Genomic DNA, 14,654 nt, shown 5'->3' with positions numbered 1-14,654 from the left:
TTAACATTCAAAATATTAGTATTTATATAATTAACGACTAAGTTTTATTATTTATACATTTAGCACTTAAAATTAGTGTTACATTAAAATTTCCATAGAAACTTCAAAGTTAAGAATATTCATACAATTAGGTTCTTTTATATGCTACGTTAATCATCTTAAAATGATACTTAAAGTGTGACGAGCGATTATTTTGTGCAGACAGCGCATGCAATTTGCGTTCGTTGTCCAATAAAATATTAAAAAAAAAAAAATTCAAGTGAGGTCTACTGACATACACTTTTGGTAAAGGAAATATTTTGATTAGTTAACCGCAAGCATTTCTGCTTGCGGTGAACGTATGCAATAATTTTTCAAGTGTAACAGCTCGAACTCTCACTCATCAAATATTGTCTGTTTTGGTTTAGTGGTCTCACAATTTTGTTCCATTGGTGTAACTTCTTAGGAGATCAACATCTTACAAGTGCTCAGCACAATCACAAGTAATATCAAGGGGTTTCGCACAGAGTGCAGTCCTTGAATGAATATCATATTAACTAATAATTAAAAAAAAAAGCTTAAAATTCAAATTAATATGAGAAAATAGCTTTAAAAGTAAGTTTATCATGCAAATAATCATTGTTATATATGCTTTGATAAATTAGGTTTTGCCACTCAATGTATTCATCATTCCTAGTTTTAGCTTTATCACAATAAAGCTATTTTCATCTACTTTGTTTAAGTTAATTTTTTCATAATTTAATTGTTACCATCATACTTATAACTAGTCACAATTTTCTTGTTTGTAACAAGATAAAACTTTTCACTCCAAATTATTAAAAAAAAAAACATTATTTAAATTATTTTATAAGAAAAAATGTTATGATGCTCATAATAATCTTTAATATAAACCCATATGAATGCTCTTAAAAAATTTAATTGTTTCTATCCATGAAAGGCCTAAGATCTTCCAAAAAGTAGTTGGAGTCACAACATAGTGCCAAATGCAATTGAGTTATTTTACAAATATAGCCAAATATTAAAAATCATGAATAAAGAATAATCTATTAATAATTTAACGATATGATATGAAAACTATTTTGGCAAAAAATACACTATTAATGTTGCATAAATATGAAAGTTAATATAAGATAAAATGTTACAAAGATAAATACAAGAAATTGGATGTTATACATGTAAATACATAAGAATTGAATGATTGGCAAGCTAATTTCCCTTCATTTTATCAAGGACCACATGAAATGTTCACATAATAAATGAAATGTGTGAAATAACAAAATTAGGCTCAAGGGAGTGCAATTAACTTGCTAAGTAAAATGATAAGACATTACTCAACTACATTACCATACAAAAGATAATTTCATCATGTGGATCACCACATGAACATTTGTTGATAACATAATAGAAACAATGTGCAATATATGTCCTAACATTAAAAAAAATGCTACTATTTTCATTTATTGTGCCTTGCCACGAAAAAACACAAAAAAAATGCATTATGTTATGCTGTGTAATAACATACTATTTGGTGCCATTGATATTTATGTGTTAGAAGTAGAAAACAAGAAGACCAAAAGCACAGCATCACTTTTCCATTGCATGATGGTTCTCAGTTCTGATTAAAGTTACAGCTCCTCATTTCCTTCGGTTGATTGTTTGGAACTTGAAGTTTTTCCATTGACAGCCATGAGTTCAGTATCAAAGATAAGTGTGGCACCTCCTGCAAAATTACAGAAACATTTCAGAAGAATTCCAGGATTATTGCATCTTGAACCCAGAATACTTCAAAAATTACAATCTGTTCAGGTTGTTTCTTCAGCTTCATTACCTGGGATCTTTGGAAGAGAACCTTGGGCTCCATAACCGAGCTTCGCAGGTATCTTCAGCTTCCTTTTCTCACCGACGCACATTCCCAGAAGCCCCTGGTCCCATCCTGTAAAATACGTTGCGTTGTTAACTAGCAGAAGTTGCACTAGAAATTACATAATGTTTTATACATTTGTATAATGTGCACAATATCACTAATAATCCACTAATTTAACCCCACAGCCATGTTATTGAAGTTTTATCTAAAACACCATTGTTTATTACAAAAATTATATCCATAGGGTGAAATGCATGTTTTGTTATTGCAAAAATCAGAGTAGCACTTGTTTTGCAAATTCTTTCAACTTTCTGCAAACACCCAATCAAGAAAATAATAGCAAAACATTTACCTTTGATCACTTGACCCTTCCCAAGCTCAAACTCAATTGGCTCACCTCTTTCATAGCTGGAGTCAAATATGTTACCGTTAGTAAGCATTCCCTGTAACATGAATTATTTATATGAGTAGGAGGTTAAGTTAACAAAGCCATAAATAATCGACTTGCATAATTAACATTATTTATAAGGTCATTTTGTTAAAATTTCTCTTGAACCTAGTTAAATTAACATATTTATGGCAGTAAAAAATTCTAATTTCTAAAGTCTTGCACATATGGAAAAAGCTATCCTTCCGCACCACTGAAAGTACCAGAAAAGTTCAAATCATAAAATTACATAGCATGTGTTTAGTCCAAGAATTTAAGAATAAAAGATTGCGACATTACTTACACGATAATGCACTTTAACCATATCACCTTTGTGAGATTGAATGCTACAAACCTCTGGCTTGTACTACAAAAAAAAATAAATAAATAATAAGAATGGAAGACTTACATGCATGATGCATGCCACTCAATTTTTATGTATTTACATATGCAGCACCCAAACTTCAATTTTTACATATATGCTACCTTATTTAAGCATGAAAGATAATTTCACTTTCTAAAAGTTAAATAGTCGTATTTTAATATTATATAAAAGATTCAGGCGGTATAAATGTAAAAATCAAATTTTAGGTGTTAGATATATAAATACAAAAAAATTAGGTATGTAAATGCTCCAGTAAAAAAACAATAGAACCACTTTAAGAAATAGCGACCTCTTTAAGCAAGCTGGCGATCGAGGGCTTCCAAATGAATTATAATATAGATCCCTATGCTCCCACATTGAAAGAAAACACGTTAATGATGCATCTCTTTGCAAGCATGAGCTCACTACAGTTTTTGGCTCCTCATTTATACTTCTCGAGTCCCATAAGTTAATAAAAATTATAAACATGTTCTACCATTAGCCATCCTAACAACTAAATGGCAAACATTCTCTTTATACATGGCATCATAGACATTGTTTTTCAGAGGTATATAGTTTTAATAAACTAAAGAGCTTTTTCTTCAGACTTTTCTCTTCAAATATCTTTAATATTTCAGTACTCTTTACGCTTGCTACAAGCTAGCCTGATTAAAGTTAGACATGGTTGTTTAAATTTTGTTTCGATGCAAAAGTCAATCAAACTTTCATCAATTTAAACCTTGGAAGGCAAATTCTTAGTCAAACATACATACATGCATCCATACTTATTTAGTATATATAAATGCATATTGTAAATATGCATATAAATATAAGTAAACATGTATTCAAACAACATACACAATATGACTTTGAGCTATTTCAATTAAATAAAGGTCAAACTTGTTTCAAATTTGATTCATGTTGATGCAAGTTTGAGTCGAGTGAAAAAAAATGATTAGATTATTGAATGATCCTTGATCTACAAATTAAATGTGCATCCCTAATTAAGAAGTTGCATGAATAAAAAAACCAAAAACCATGTTTAAAATAACGTTTTTCAGGACATTCCTTTATGAAAAATTTCCTAATAAAACATCTGTCACATTAAAAATCTTCAATTTCCTTTTGTAAGTAGTCATTGCTTGACGTGCATCATTTTGGCTAACAGATATTGCATACGGCATTAAACAAAGATAAAGGTGACGAGACTGAATTTTTTGTTATCGCAACTTTTAAAAAATGTTCCTCACTTTTCATAAGAGAGAAAGAGACAAATATGTAACACAGTTTACATGCAAAAAAATGTAGTATAATGATCACTCTAGTCATTTATTACATTTGGATCAGAGTATCAATAGTTTCAGTTATCGTTACATAGTTCAAACATTAGATTTTCCTCAGAAAAGCCATGAAGTGTTGAAGAGCAATTTGATTTATTTCTCCAAAAGCTTAAACAATAAAGAAAAAAATATTTTTAATTGGACTGCATAAATTTTTCAGATCAAATTTGCATATATTCAATATCATTTTGGAAGCAAATATGATATTACGAGGCCGATGCTCTCAACAAACAATAGCATTATTACATTTAGCAATAGCTACGGCCTGTATTGACTCCTTTGATAGTAAATAACTACGTTATTAGTAGTTGACTCGTTTTAAATGGCCAAAAAATTATACGAGTTAGTTCTTTAGGATCGTTAGCATCTGTAGTAAATTAATCAACTTAAGAGAATATAAATAAAACCACATCGAACTGCAACAATTGTGAAGATTTTAATGGGTGCCAATATTTAGTTACAAGCTTACAATAAAATGCTTGATAGGTCACTCTTAGATATTTTTGTTTTACATGGAAAAGATTGTTAAAGAGTGTGACGCGCTTCAAGCAATCATAAAGAAAAAAAATTAAACCAAGCAAAGCGTTTTAAAAAAGAGGGACCAATAGTACAAACAATTGTATTATAATTATGTTGTTTAAATGAGGTGGCCTTTTGAGAGACCTTTGTGTGGAACATTTGAAAGCGTCACGGTGGCTGGCTATGTACCTCCCAAAAGAGGATAAAACTCGACATGATTCATATGTTTAGGGTCTATAGCCTTTTATTATGCCACCTGATTGACAAAATATAACATGTAAAACGAAAAATAGAGATTTTAAATTGTTTTTGGAAATTGGCCAGGTTGTATGTTGTTATGAGAATTCCAAAAGTATTTGGAAATGTAGCCAAGATGCTTCATGTGTGGTAGTCAAGATATGTATAAGCTTCGCATGAACTAGTCTAGACCTTTATATGCGTATACCATAACAATAACAAAAACAAGACTTTATCCTACTAAGTGGGGTATTGAACCATATGTACATACCATGTAAGATAAAATCTACCAAGATAAGTTTGTATGAGAATACAGGATTTACTATGTTAAGCTGTCCAGAGTATATGTCAAGATAGGCTGTTGAGAGGACTGTATTAAGCATTCACAAGAGGAATGTATAAATTCTCATGAAGAGAGGATTAATGTCCCAATATGAATGAAACGACTTATTGGGTGAGCTTTATAAACCGGAAGTTTTAATAGAGTCCATGAGGCCTTCATATGTAGCCAGGAGACATTAAATAACATCAAAATGCTAAACATCACAATTAAAAGTTTATTTGTGAGCAATGCATTGTTATTAGGAATTGTATTCAGTAATTAAAAGAATGAAATAGAGGTTTTAATGAATGAAAATGGGGGCTTAGAATCTTCTAAATGGATAGGCATGAGAAATGTATCGGCAAAAAGAGAAAGATAAACAAAATCTGTAATCAACTTAATCTCCTTTCAGTGAAAGTCGATCTGGAAGAGGTGGGCATTAGAAATGCAAAGAACCTATAGGACAGGCAACTGATCCCTTCTGAACAGAGATTTCATACCTTTCGTTGTACAAACACCTGATATAGCCAATGACTATTTCTAAAATACCATTGTGTGCGCATGTAAAAAGGCTTGATTGAAAATGGAGTCATCCCTATGATTTTCTACTTATAGTAGCTCTAAAAACATTATTGGGGTATTTGTGTAAGCCAATTTGGTTTTATTAGCCAGAATCAACATGGATCATTGAACTAGGTGTCTGTGTCGATCCATAAGCCAACTCAAAACAATGAGAGTTGATAAAATGAGTTCAAGTGCTAACCTGAACTGGTGCCAATACCTCATTAATGTGACGATTTCTATGAATAAAATTAGTAGGAGTTATCCTTATACTGATAATAATATAGCAGTAGCTTCCTTAGATGGCTATCTTTATGCATAGTTTATAATATGGTGAACTAAACTTGTCATCTTTCAAGTATATATTAAGATAAGTGCACCCATTTTCTTTGAATTTGCAGACATGGCCTGGCCGGTAGTAATTTGTTAATTTTCATGGTATAAGAAAATTGCTATATCTACCATGGAATGGATAACAAATATCCCAAAAACCTCCATTTTAAAATATAAAAAATGAATGCAATTAAGCGATACCACGGTCCTCCCTGGACCAGTGGACCTGGCCGGCCCAACCAAACCAGTGAGCAAAGTAAGTAGACGGGCCGACCTTCTGAGAGAAGCGGAACCAGCGATTCCCACCTTGCATAAGTCCAGCCCCTGTGTGGGACCCTCAAAGCCACTAATCAAGTAAGCAGGGAGAGGTAAGTAAGGGGACTTTTTGGGGGTAAATTTGAACGTATCTTGGAAAGTATTTATTGGGGCTAATTCGCTAAGGTTTGTCATATGCTATGTTTTCCAATAGTGTTTTTCCCTTAGAAGTCTTATTTCTCGCGGTGTCTAGGGTTTTTGGAGAGATGAGCTACCTCTTGAATTGTATATCAACTTTGTATTTTGTTGTTTTGCATAGAAATCAATAAAACTAGCCCTAATAACAAGAAATAAGTGGGCTTGACAGGCATTGCCGGTAGTAATTTGTTAATTTTCATGTTATAAGAAAATAGCTAGATCCACCATGGAATGGATAAAAAATATCCCAAAAACCTCCATTTTAAAAGATAATAATGAATGAAAGTATGAGATACCCCGGTCCTCCCTGGACCGGTGGCCCTGGCCAGCCCAACCAAACCAGCGGGCAGAGCAGGTAGACGGGCCGATCCTTCTAATAGAGGCGCAACCAACAATTCCCGCCTTGAATAAGTCCAACCCCCGTGTGGGACCTGCTACCCACTTATTTTGTGTCATTTGTTTACTAATTTTGGTTTCGGTGCATATCAAATTGGTAGTGGAAAATGATATTGGAGAGAAGAAAAGTTGATGCTTTAGAAGAGATTGAAATGAGAAATAGAGCAACTAAAATCCGGGATGAAGAAAAGATTCTCGACCATAGAATGAAGGTTTTCTTCAATGGAAAATTGAGTTGATGGCTAATTTAAGGGCGTGGAGGAGATATTGAAGAGACTTATCGAAATGCAATTCAAAACCCTGTCGGCGGCTCCATTTGCAAACCCTAACAAAAGGTTGACCGGAGGATCCTTGGCAAAATTGAAAGGAAAATAAATCGAATAAGAAAAACATGAGTAAAGCATCTACCAACAAGAACCTCCTCCTAGGACTCCGAGGGGAGGGGGATTAGAGATTTCCGACGGAGGAGTTGGGCTGAAACATGAATGAGGGGTTATGCAAGGCAACAAAATGTTTGAGGAGCACGAAGAAGGAATGAGAGAAACTAGAATGGGATATGGTTATGATCGAGGGAGGGAGTTTTTACCTAAATACATAAGAGGAAACATGGGAGAAAAAGGATGTTGGAGTGGTGATGCTAGGATTATGAAGTTGAATATACCAATCTTCAAAAGAAAAATCACACATGGATGGGTGTATCGGGTGGAGCGATAATTCACAAAGAATGAGCTAAATGGGGAAGAGAAGCTCACGATAGCAGGTTATGTTTGGAGGGGAAAGCCCTAACATGATTCCAGTAGAGAGAGGCAAGATACCCGATCCGTTCATGAGAGGGATTTTAGGATTGCTTGTTGGAACGTTTCTAAGCCATTCAAAAATAAGAACTACACTGTTGACTAATGAGGAAAATGACATGAAATATAGAAAGATATCCGAGCTATTGTTGAGATGGTTAAAGAAATTTTCTAAAAAAGTATTGGAGGAGAACTTAATGAAGGGTCTAAAGCCTGACATACGGGCAACACTCCAGCCATTAAGGCAACGGGGATTGAGAGAGACGATGGAGCTTAACCGAATGGTGGAAGAAAAAAATAATATAAAGAATCCTGGCCAAAGAAGCACCATTGGAGGATCCATAAAAGTACCGCGACAAACATGACCCTGAGGACCCAAACGGTGTCATCTCAGAATGAGGCACTGAAGGAGGAATGCAGGGGCTCGTCCAATTTTAAGGGCTTCACGGAGTCAGAGGTGCTAGACAAAAGACGAAAGGGATTATGTTTCTGATATAATAAGAAGTATGCCCCGAGTCACCGGCACAAAGAGCGCACGCTTCAAGTCATTTTAGTTTGTAAGGGTATGGATGCAGAAAATGAGAAGTTGAGGGAAAAAACGGTGGAGGAAAAGGAGCACTTGGATTTGGATGTAGACGAGTTCCTTAACTCAGGATGAGTTTTACTTCAAATCACCCAATAAAGGTAACGGGGTTGATCAAGGAGCAGTCGGTAGTCGTGTTGATGGATAGTAGTCACTCACATTTTCTTCTCAAATCGGATCATGGACTAGCTAGAGTTGAAGCAGATAGATACGGTAAGCTTTGGGGTCATTATGGGGGCAGAAGAGATGGAGAAAGGTCGGAGAATTTGCAGGAATTAGTGTTAACACTACAAAATTTATATATGGTAGATGACTTCCTTCCCTTGAACTTGAGAAGCGCTGGTGTAATTTTGGAATTGAAGTGCTATAAACGATTGGGGAGAAGAAGATTATGAAGATTCAGATGCATGGAAGGAAGGTGGTGTTGAGAGAAGAAGCTAACCTATGTAGAACTATGGTCTCGCTCAAAGCCATGACCAAGACGATACGAGGAGCGAGGTAGGGCTATTTGGTAGAGCTGCGAAGTATAAAGAAGACCAGATGCCAGAGTCAGCAGAGTTCCCAAAGTGTGTTAAACAACTTCTACAACTGTTTTTTGACATCTTTCAGAAACCTAGCAAGTTGCTGCCATCGAGGGAGCACGAGCATGCCACTACATTAAAAGAAAGAGTTCCTCTTATCAGCGTTAGACCATAATGATATCCTTAGATTCATAAGAATGACTTCGAAATAGGGATTATCAGACCCCTTTTCCAGTCAAGTTCTATTGATGAAGAAAAAGGAGAGTTGCTGAAGGTTTTGTGAACTGCTGAGCTTTGAGCAAGAAAGTTGTATTGTACAAGTTTCCTAATCTGATGATTGATGAAATGTTGCATGAACTTTATAGAGTAGCATCTTCTCAAAAATCAATCTTAAGTTGGAATACTATCAAATTAGAAAATTCGATTGATGTGCACAAAGCGTTCAAGACTCATGAAGGACATTATGAGTTTTTGGTAATGTAATTCGGTCTTACCAACACACCTGTCATATTTCAATCTCCATGAATAGTGTTTTTAATCATACCTCAGGAAGTTTGTCCTAGCATTTTTTTAATGGCATCCTGAACAACAATCGTACAGAGGTAGAGCATATGCGACACCTGAGGACACTATTGAAGATATTGAGACAGCACCGGTTGTACGTCAACTTAAATAAATGTTCCTTTGCATAGTCACAGGTGAGGTGCCAAGAGCATGTCGTGACTAAGGAAGTGCCAGCATCGGATCAGTCCAAGAACAAAGCTGTGTTGGATTAGTCTTTGCAAAGGAACCTGAAGAAGTTGAGAGGGTTTCTTAGGCCTCACCGGGTACTCCCAAAAATTCATGAGAGGTTATGACAAGCAGATGAAGAAAGATAGTTTGAAGCGGGGGAATCAACAAAACAGAACTTTGAACAGCTGAAGAGAGTCATAATCAATGTTCTGGTATTAACACTCCAAACTTCAGTAGTCCATTTAGGATAGAGACGGATGTGTCAAGCTATGAATTGGGGTGGTGCTCATATAGGACCAATTGCATATTGCCCATTTTAGTCAGATGATCAAGTCTAGGGCAAGGCTCAAGTCCTTCTACAAGCGGGAATTGATGGTTATTGTCTTGATCATTCAAAAGTGGTGTCCCTATTTGTTGAAGATAGACTTTATAGTCATGACAAATCAAAAGTAATTGAATTATTTGTTAGAGCAGAGGATGGTGAAAGAGCTCCAGCTGACAACATTATTAGTACCCTTAGTCTAAGATTGGGAAGCCCTGAGGCAAGAAAGCGATCGGAATGAAAGGCTAAGAAAGATCAAGATAAAGTCTCTACAGGATCCGAACAGTCATATAGGATAGCATTGAGAAGAAAACTACTCTACCAAGGCGATTCGCGTTACTGAGGGCATCAAGGTACATCCACAAATTATTGCAAGAGTATCAAGAAAAAGTGATTGGGGGGCACTTAAGGGTACCGAAGAAATACAATCGACAGGATGGGATTGCATAAAGACGTAGAAAACATGGTGGTGGGATGTAACATGTGCCAATGACACATGTATTTAACTGTGGCACCTGGAGGGTTACTGCAACCCTTAGCCTTACTTGACAAGATCTGGGATGAATTTTATAGATGGGTTATCATGATCAGAGGTTTACAATGACAATGGTAGTAGTGGACCGTCTGAGTAAGTGTGCACACTTCATTCCATTACAACGCTTTTACATTGTTGTCTTAGTCGCCACAGTGTTCATATGAAAAGTGATTGTTTGGATGGTGTTCCAGAATCTATTATATCAATCAGGCATAAGGTATCCTCATCCTTTTCTGGAAGGAACTGTTCAATTTACAAGGGACAGTGTTCATATGAAAAGTGTTTTGTTTGAATGGTGTTCCAGAATCTATTATATCAATCAGGGACAAGGTGTTCCTCATCCTTTTCTAGAAGGAACTGTTCAGGTTACAAGGGACGATCCTAAAGAGGAGCACAGTATATCATCCCACGATCGCCAAACAAAGCTGATCAATAGGAGCGTGGAGATGTATCTGCATTGTTTTGTATCAGATATGACGAAACTCTGGGCAAAGTGTTTTGCTTGGATTGAATATTGGTACAACACTGAACTAAATCCCAAACCAATCCTTTCAGAATTTTATATGGATTGAATCCACCTCACCTGATGCACTATGGGCATAGCACTACACCGGTATCTAGTGTGGATCAGTATTTGGAAAAGTGGGATATGCTACTGGTAGATACCACGAAACATCAAATGAGGGGCCAATAGATCATGAAGAGGAACACAGATGGACATTAAGAAGGGCGTACAATTTGAGCTCTAGGACATGGTTTATTTGAAGCTGAGACCTTACAGGTGGAAGACACTAGCCATGAAGAGAAGTGAGAAGCTTCCCCCACATTATTTTAGATGCTATGAAATAGTGGAACGCATTGGGGAGATGGCATATCGTTTGAAGTTACCATCATCCTCATAATTGCATCCAATATTTCATGTATCGCAGTTATGACATGATATCGAAGACTAAACTCTCTTGTTTTCACTACCTCTGACACTGAAAGAGAACACGGAGGTGATTTTGGGACCTTTGAAGTTGGAGTGTGACAAAGAGCAAGTGTAGCAAAAGAAGTGTTGATTAGATGAAAATATCTGCCAGATTATGAAGCAAATTGGGAACCTATGAAGTAATCCATAAGCAATTTTCATCATTCCACCATGAGGACAATGTGCTTCTTAGAGGAGAGTATTGATATGTCGGTCCTCCCTAGACTATCTGGCCCTGGCCAGCCCAATCAAACCAGCAAGAAGAGCAAGTAGACGAGTTACGGAACCAACGATTGCCGCCTTGAAGAAATCCAACCCCTGTTTGGGACTCGTGAAGCCACTAATCACGTACGCAAGGAGATGACAGTTAAGGGGTCTTGGGGAGCAAGTTTGAATGTATCTTGGGGAGTATTTTCGTTCTAGTGCATATCAGTATGCTTATTTATAAATCTTATGCTACACTCCATGAATTTTGCAAAATTAATGCTTTAGTTACCTCACCACGAAAAAATAAATTTTATCAATATAAGTTGAAATGAGTTGTTTAGTGACTTAACGACGTTTTCATTTAATATTATAGATAGGACAAGCAATTTTTTATCTATAGATTAACTTCTTTTCACTCAGAGTTCTCAAGTGGGTATAATTAATGGTTAATAACATAGTGGAATTATTTGTACAAATGGACTTATATAGAATAGAGTCAACGCCTCGTTTATCTTCTGATAAGAGTAAATGGAAAGGAGCATCTATAAAGCCAATCACAAACAATTTAAAAAGGGTAGCAAAGATAAAGATGATAAAAACTTTAAATCTAGGTATTAGAAATGGATAAAAATGAATTAAAAAATTAGATAGGAACTCCAAAACATTAAATAAACAAGCCAACTATGAAAACCATTAAATACTTTTCTATAGAAACTTCTATCACTTGTCTGAGAAGTGTATAAACATGGATCTAGAACTTCAAAACTTTGCTAAGGAATTATTTCTTGGTTAAAAATACAATGCCTCAAAAAATGATGATTTTGTTTTTACTCATGCTAACTATGAAAATAAGATCAATGCTTTCATAAAAAATTAAGGCTTGTCCTATTTTAAATCAATTCCTAAAAGCTTCCAACCAAATGATTATTTGAGAAACTATATCATTTCCAAAACATATGTTTGGAGACCAAGAAATAAAATGAGCAAAATAGTAGGCCTAAGAAGCATTTGATTGCCTGTAGTTAGAAAACATGTTTTGCAAATGGATGATTTAACTTTTTACTCATTTTGTTTTTGAAAGTAAAATCGTTAGTTTTAGGAAGTTTTTGAGTGTTTTTAAGGCTCTTAAATTCAACTTTAATATCTAATTACGCCCAACCAAATGATGGACGTAACAAATTGCATTGCTCTACAAAACATGTTTTCTAACTTCAAGCAACTAAATAGAGCCTAAAACATAGATGACTTCAAGGATTTTAAATTGCAAGTAGGATTTGAGTAAATCATGTAAATTCATATGTAGTAAATCTTGATACAAGTAAACCTAAACTATTTTGCATAGCAATTTTTAAATCTTGCTAATCAGACAGCATTGTTCGGTACTTATATTAGGATTAAAGATTAATGAAAGCAGGAAATCCCTAAATCCATTAAATCCTATGAATTATTGGATTTAATAAAATTTGTATTTAACCAATAGAAAGCGTGAAATGAAATTTAGCAAAACAAAAGTAAGCATAAACCTGAAACCCTCAAGAAGAATGAAACCAAACTTTTAAATTTTGATGCACCTTTTGGTGCAATAGTAGAAATTTCATCAAAAACTTCAAAGATAAGTATGCCCACACAAGAGCATTCTCATGCTAAATGACTTCCTTGAAAGTTATAATATTGGTGGGGGTTCAAGTCCAACATCTAATTTTTCCAATTAATTTCAATGAGCTAATTTTGAGTCGTACACGAGACGAATATGAACAATAATATTTAAATCAAGTTGAACATGAACACACTATTCACGAGCCAATGGCGAACACAGACTGATTTCGAAAACAAGCAATTTTAAACGAGCTCAGCTTGTTTACAACCCTATACATAGCAAAGTGCTATGGGTTGAAACCTCCTCTTGAATTTTAGATAAGACAAAGTGCTACAAGGTATGAGCCACCTCTTGAATCTATAAGGTGTCTCTAGAATCTATCTATCTAGTGAATGATTCTAGACTAAGAATAATGTCGAGGGCATTAGTTACTTAAGTGGGAAAATCGTAAAACCTCTTAGGTAAAAAGAAGTCAAAATTATAATCATCAAGCAGCCTTTTAGAGTAACAATTATAATTTTATTAGAAATTCCAAATTTAGGCGTGCTCGCCCAAGATTTTTCTCAAGATGGGTGACCTCTTGGGAATTTACACCGATGGGACAAAATATTGAGGCCATTAGGCAAAAATGAAAAATATCTTTATAATGAGTGTTTGAGCTGTTGCAAATATTAAAAAATAAAAAAATAAAAAAACCTAGACTGCCGGGACTTAAGATAAATTTTGATTAAACCCTGCCTAAAATAGACTAGCGAGCAAGCCTTGAAAGTTCCGACCAATATACCATTGTCTTAATGATTCAGGCACAAGAAAAAAACCTTCACTCTCAACTTAATCTTCCTTTAGATCGTAACAATTATTTTCTAAGTATTATGCACACACAAACACAGAATGCAGAAGGAATCAAAATTGCAGACTTTATTCGGAGCAAAATCTCTATGTAATCGCCCTCCATCTATACCTGAAACTAGGGTCAAGCATGTAGGAAACCCGGTAATAAAAATCTCACCTTGACGCCGATCTGCAGATCCGCAACATCGCTTGATTTCTTAGCAGAAACTTCACCACAGAAAACAAAACGGAAACAGAGTCTGAACACATCAGAGAAAACAAAGATGGAACCGAGAAAAACAGCAGCGAGAGAGAAAAAGCTTGCACAAGTATACCAATTAGAAGTACACCGGCGATGAATGTGATGAAAATAAGAACCCTATCCATCATCTCCCGCCCCTCTGATCTACTGAGGGCTCCTGCCCGTGGAAAAAATTTGCTTGCGATAGGGGTTACATCCACAGTACAAAAGCGCTTAACAGCTTGAATGTAACCTCTTAATACATAAAACAGAAGCACTAAACTTATTTTAGGGTATAGGTAGATTACAGCAAGTTACAGGGAGGTTATAAGGGGCTATACCATGGATGTAACTCCCTTATACTCTCGGTATAACCCTAATATCGCACGCAGCGCTGCATCGCACGCAGCGCTGCGTACGTCTATCGCACACAAATTTTTTCCCCTGCCCGTAGAGAAAAAGGTGCTGACCAGTGACCACAATTCTTCATGAGTTTTATTTTTTA

The 14,654-nt window shown here is 35.4% G+C and overlaps 1 protein-coding gene across 2 annotated transcripts; it reads right to left on the bottom strand.

The window, feature by feature from the left end:
• Positions 1-1,590: 1,590 nt before the first annotated feature.
• LOC110039284 (FK506-binding protein 2-like) lies at positions 1,591-14,382 on the bottom strand. Of its 2 annotated transcripts, XM_020744292.1 has the most exons (6): positions 14,244-14,380; positions 14,087-14,136; positions 2,596-2,658; positions 2,217-2,307; positions 1,829-1,933; positions 1,591-1,720 (listed from the first exon to the last, which is right to left on the bottom strand). In XM_020744292.1, exons 1-6 carry the CDS (start codon positions 14,296-14,298, stop codon positions 1,626-1,628), a joined length of 459 nt encoding a protein of 152 aa, XP_020599951.1. In that variant the 5' UTR covers positions 14,299-14,380; the 3' UTR covers positions 1,591-1,625. The 2 variants fall into 2 exon arrangements, with proteins under 2 accessions (XP_020599951.1, XP_020599952.1); XM_020744293.1 differs by lacking the exon at positions 2,596-2,658 and having other exon boundaries at positions 14,244-14,382.
• Between the last annotated feature and the right edge of the window lie 272 nt (positions 14,383-14,654).

This window comes from Phalaenopsis equestris, unplaced genomic scaffold (genome assembly GCF_001263595.1).
Source record: "Phalaenopsis equestris unplaced genomic scaffold, ASM126359v1 Scaffold000002, whole genome shotgun sequence".
In the NCBI taxonomy this organism is placed as follows: Eukaryota; Viridiplantae; Streptophyta; class Magnoliopsida; order Asparagales; family Orchidaceae; genus Phalaenopsis; species Phalaenopsis equestris.
This window is presented reverse-complemented; position numbering and strand designations above follow the sequence as displayed.

Coding starts and splice junctions, on each gene's coding strand:
- LOC110039284 (XM_020744292.1), bottom strand. CDS start 14,298: ATGATGGATAGGGTTCTTATTTTCATCACATTCATCGCCGGTGTACTT. Junction 2,308..2,595: donor TGGTTAAAGTGCATTATCGT/GTAAGTAATGTC, acceptor TTCATGTTACAG/GGAATGCTTACTAACGGTAA. Junction 1,721..1,828: donor TTCTCTTCCAAAGATCCCAG/GTAATGAAGCTG, acceptor GTAATTTTGCAG/GAGGTGCCACACTTATCTTT.